Raw genomic sequence first — 5058 nt, forward strand, 5'->3', positions numbered from 1 at the left:
TAAACTCAATTCTTCTTTGATATTCTCAAGGACACGTGTTCTTTGTTTGTTAGCTTTGTAGCTAATGTTAGAGTAAGGGTATGCATCATTAAGAAGAATAGAAACCTAATATGATGTCGACAGCTAGGCAGCTCGCTGAAAAAATGTTTGACTTTTAATTTCAATTACTAGGGTTCAAATTTTAAAAACTTCATGTAAACAAAAAAATCTTTAATATGACCGGTATACGAGGATCTAATTGATGATCATTCCTAATCCGGGTTAGGATTGACTTGGCAACGTTACGCTGTTTGAAATAAAGCCACGGTTACCGACCTAAGTTTGAATCCTACAGTCAAAATTTTGGAACCTAGGTTTCTATACAATAGTTTATACAAAAACAAATGGCAGGTTCATTGCTGCGAACTCTAGGGATTAGTGGTTTGTCAAGGAGCTTTGAACACTCTCTTAAATTCACACACAAATTTCTTAACATAGATCTAATCAATTTAATTGAAGTCAAAAGTTTTGAAACCTGTTCCAATGACTTGTGAATCTGCAAATGACAATTCTCAGTCTTATTGTCTGTCATTAGGAGGCTGGACTTACAAACAATGCCAATCCAAATCCAACAAACAAATTTGAAGATATTTGAAGGCTGAATGAAGCTAACTAACATTTCGAATGGACAGATTGCTGGAATGCTCTTCAGTCCTGATATATTTGCAGGTGATAAAAGGGGGTAAAGGAAAATGCACAAAGAAAAGGCAGGTTCTTAGACAGGTTAAGAAGTTTGCTTGATATAATGTCATAAGAGAACATGAACCAGTAGTGTAGCATGTCTAACTAATGGAATCAGTTAAAAAGTATCCTCTGTACAAGGCTTCCTATATCATTAGCCCTAAACAAAAATCTATCCATTGAATATAGATCCTGTTGTAAACATTGTTCCTTTTCTTTTGTTTCACTATTTTTTCTGTTGGTTTCGTCTATTGTAAATTTGGCTGTACTGATGCTTCCGTGATCCCTCGAAGCAATCCAATGACTTCAACAATGTCATCAACATAGTATTTTGCCATACTTGGTTTTTGACCAACAGTGCAAGCAAATATCTCTGCTATGGCCGGTAAGGTTGGGTTGGCAGATGATCGAGCAATGCTCTCAAACATATCTTCATCTGAACGATCATCTCCTATGCACAGCAGAAAATCTGGTGATATGCCCCTACTTCTAATGGTTGAGATAACATTTTCCACAACTATGCCTTTGCTCAGTCCCTGCATTTGACCAGGAAAACCCTTCAATATAGTTCACTAGAAACCCATACATTTTTAAAGAGTTTCCCAAGTTCAAATTTCTACTTCTCAGTCATTGAACAAAATCTTAAAAATTTTCAAACATGTTCGCTCTCTAACTATAGGCATAAGCTTCTGAAAACACTTGTACCTGTGGCTTCACCTCAACGATTTGTTGCCCCCTTTTAACAACAACAGGCTCATTGGCTAGGACATTCTCCAAGTGGTCAAGGAGCTCCTTAGCTTGGCATAAACCGAAATCAGGGTCAGCATCTTGATGGTGCCAGACGAGTGCACTTTCTTTATTCTCTATGCACGAGCCATCGGTTGCCTCCATGTAATGTTGCATTATAGGTTCAACAACCTCTTTCCAACTCAAGTCCATTGACTGGTAGGTTTCCCATAGAGAATCCCTAGTCCATCTACCAATGGAAATAAAAAATAATACTAATCAAGAAACAGATATTGCACATACCTATGGATCAAATGAACACAATGTTAAAAACATTACCTTGTGAAGTATCCATGCTCAGCTGCAATACCCAATTTCTGACATGAAAAGAACCACTTGCTCAGAGTATCCCGATCTCTGCCACTCACAATGAAAACAATGTTTTTGGGATCATCACATAATCGGTTCACGACTGAAATAACTTCATGACTAGGCCCGTTGTTCACTGAGGTCGGTGGCATCATAGTGCCATCATAGTCCAAAAGGATCAGTCGGCTATTCGTTCTCTTGTAGGCCGAATTGAGGGCTTCCCCTAACAGCTTCCTAAAATTAGGCTCCAAAGCAACAAGCCTAAATGCTAAACCAAGTCCAATTCTCCAATACCTCTTGTGATAATGATCTCTACAAGCTCTCTCAAGGTCCTGATCGAAACTCCTAGCCCAATAAGCAACATCGTGAGAGCTAATGTACTTGTAATGTGTCTCATGGCGCAAATGTTTCTCTGTGGCTGGCAAATCAATGGCTGCATGCATTGCACTAGCCATTTCACTAATGTTCCATGGATTGACACGAATTGCTCCACTAAGAGACGGGGAGCAGCCAATGAATTCAGAGACAAGGATAACACTATTCTTTGGAGCTAGATTTTCACCATCTCCCAATGACTTATCTAAAACAGGGCAGCCCTGTCTGCAAACGGTATACTTGTACGGTACCAAATTCATCCCATCTCTTACAGGAGTAATCACACAACATTGAGCAATTGCATAGTATGCAAGCTTCTCTTGTGTAGTAACCGGTCCCTTGATGAAAACGATTGGCTCGTATCCCTTTTCGCCGTATTTGTTATTGACCTCCTTTGCTATGCGATTGGCCTCATCCAGAACACCCTGCACATCCCGCCCTAAACTCCTCGCTGGGTTTGTAATCTGTACTAAAACCACCTTCCCCCTCAATTCCTGATTCGTTTCCAAAAGCTCCCCCATAGCTGAAAATTTCTGAGTAATGCCCTTTAACAAGTCCAAATCATCCACGCCCACCATCATAATTTTCCCCTCATATTTCTCCTTCAATTCCTTTGCCTTCCTAACCGTGCTTTCCTCAGACATAACAGATTCAATTTGCCCCATATGAATCCCAGCAGGCAAAATCTTGATAGTCACAGTCCTACCATAATATTCTAATGCAATGTGACCCCTATTAGACTCTGAATGTAAACCCAAAATCCTTCTACAAGAAGACAAGAAATGCCTTGCATAATCAAAAGTATGGAATCCAATCAAATCACAATTCAACAAAGCTCTAAGAATGTCATCTCTAACAGGTAAAGTTTTATATATATCAGAAGATGGGAATGGACTATGTAAAAAGAACCCAAGTTTTACCCTATGAGACCTTCTCCTTAAAAACGTAGGTAAAGCCATAAGATGATAATCATGCACCCAAACATGATCTTCATCTTCATCATCTCTATCAGTCACTTCCAAAACTTTATCTGCAAATATTTTGTTAGCAGACACGTAAGCCTGCCACTGTGAACGATCGAAACATACTCCATTGCTCCCATTCATTGGCATCATGTAATGAAACAAAGGCCATAGATAATGTTTACAAAAACCATGATAGAACTTGTTCTGCAGATCCACAGGTAAAAATATCGTTTCACAACTGAACTTTTCGTGCAAAACTTGAGCCACCACATTTTGATCAGCTACATCTACATCTGCTTTCAGAGTTCCAACGTATCTCACCTCTGTGTGAGGAGGGAAAGCGTCTTTCAGCTGAGCAAGGAGATCGTTCTCGTCAAATTCAAAGTGCCATTCGTTGGAGACCGAGTCCCTGGACGCACGTAAAGGCAACTGGTTGGAAACTATGATAACCCTTTCCCGAGACGTGGTTTGCTGATCTTCTTCGAATTGAGAGATGCCTCCTGGAACCCTCATGAATCGAGGGATCCGATTCATGACTTGCAAATCATCGGTAGACAACAAATTTAATTGGTCTAAACAACAACTGGAAACCATGTTTCAAAACGGATCAATCAGAAAAAACCAAACTTTGTATATCAAACATAAAAGAATCGAAGAACAAACAAAAGGATATTAAAAAAATCAATGAAAAAAAACAGACTTTACCGATTTCTTTTTCTTGTGTTGTTTTTCTATAGTTTTTCTTTTTCTGTTTCTTTTCCTTTTTCTTGCTTTTCTAAGAGGATGCTGCTTAGGGCTATGTTAAAAGAATTTAGAGAAGAGTATTACAAAGGAAGGTGAATCTAGAAGTGATTGAAATCAAAGATGTTCTGGAAGAAAAAAATCAAACATATTGATACACCTTCCATATAAGAACCAAAGAAATAGAGAGAATAATATATGGAAGAGAGAAAGAGCTCCCAAGTCTTAAACAAGGAAAGAAGCAGGCAGAGGATAAAAACGGAAATTTGAGAGAAAGAGAGACGTAATTATACGTGTGTGGGTACGTAGAGGCAGTGATTTGGACGCTTTTCATTGGATGAGTCTTCACCGTTATCCACTGCGGTTTAGAACATGGGATTCTGTTCTACCTGTAACTAATGTCGTCGGCCCTGACGAATTTAAGATTTTTTTCTATAAGTATTTATTTATGTTATAAAAGTTAATAAAGGACTTACTAATTTTGTTGATGGATAAAAAATTTTAAGAAAATTTTTTATTTTTTAAATTTGAATACGTCATCAACATTTTATTTGAATGAAATATATTACTTATAATGGTTATATACAATTAATTAATTATAATTTAAAATTATATAAAATTTATTAAAATTTTGTATAAAATTTATATTTATAAGTGATGAATTTTTATATAAATATTTATTTTAATTGAATAGCTATAATATTGTAATAAAAATATTATAAATAATTCGTCCCTGTGATTTACTGTTGAGCCGGTTACTTTTACTTTAACTATGCTACTTTTCTTTGCTGTTTAATTTTGTTTTTAAAGTTACAAAAATAAAAACAATAGAAAATGTGAGATTGACCAATGAGTTACTAATTCAGGGCTGTTGAAATTGATTTTTGGAACCATATTTTTAAATTTAAATTTCAGTAGTAACCCAAACAATTAAAAAAATAACTGAGAGTTGGATAAGAAAAAAAGTGGGAATTTAAGTTAGTATCTTATCTTATTATCTTTGAGTTTGTTTAATGTAATTGAGATTAGAGCTTATCTAATGATGTAATTAAATATTTAATCATGGACACTAGATGTTAGCAGATTTTATATTGTTATGGATTGTGTTAAATGGTTTAGAAGTGAAGAGATAAAATAATAATATTTTTTTAAAATAATAACA

The 5058-nt window shown here is 36.1% G+C and overlaps 1 protein-coding gene across 2 annotated transcripts; it reads right to left on the minus strand.

The window, feature by feature from the left end:
- Positions 1-751: 751 nt before the first annotated feature.
- LOC111298949 (putative alpha,alpha-trehalose-phosphate synthase [UDP-forming] 11) lies at positions 752-4123 on the minus strand. 2 transcript variants are annotated; one of them, XM_022893716.2, is made up of 4 exons: positions 3861-4123; positions 1786-3738; positions 1426-1696; positions 752-1256 (listed from the first exon to the last, which is right to left on the minus strand). In XM_022893716.2, exons 2-4 carry the CDS (start codon positions 3687-3689, stop codon positions 969-971), a joined length of 2463 nt encoding a protein of 820 aa, XP_022749451.2. In that variant the 5' UTR covers positions 3690-3738; positions 3861-4123; the 3' UTR covers positions 752-968. The 2 variants fall into 2 exon arrangements, with proteins under 2 accessions (XP_022749451.2, XP_022749450.2); XM_022893715.2 differs by lacking the exon at positions 3861-4123 and having other exon boundaries at positions 1786-3749.
- Positions 4124-5058: the final 935 nt, after the last annotated feature.

Source organism: Durio zibethinus, chromosome 18 (assembly GCF_047325235.1).
Source record: "Durio zibethinus cultivar Kanyao isolate XHJ-2024 chromosome 18, ASM4732523v1, whole genome shotgun sequence".
Taxonomy (NCBI): domain Eukaryota; kingdom Viridiplantae; phylum Streptophyta; class Magnoliopsida; order Malvales; family Malvaceae; genus Durio; species Durio zibethinus.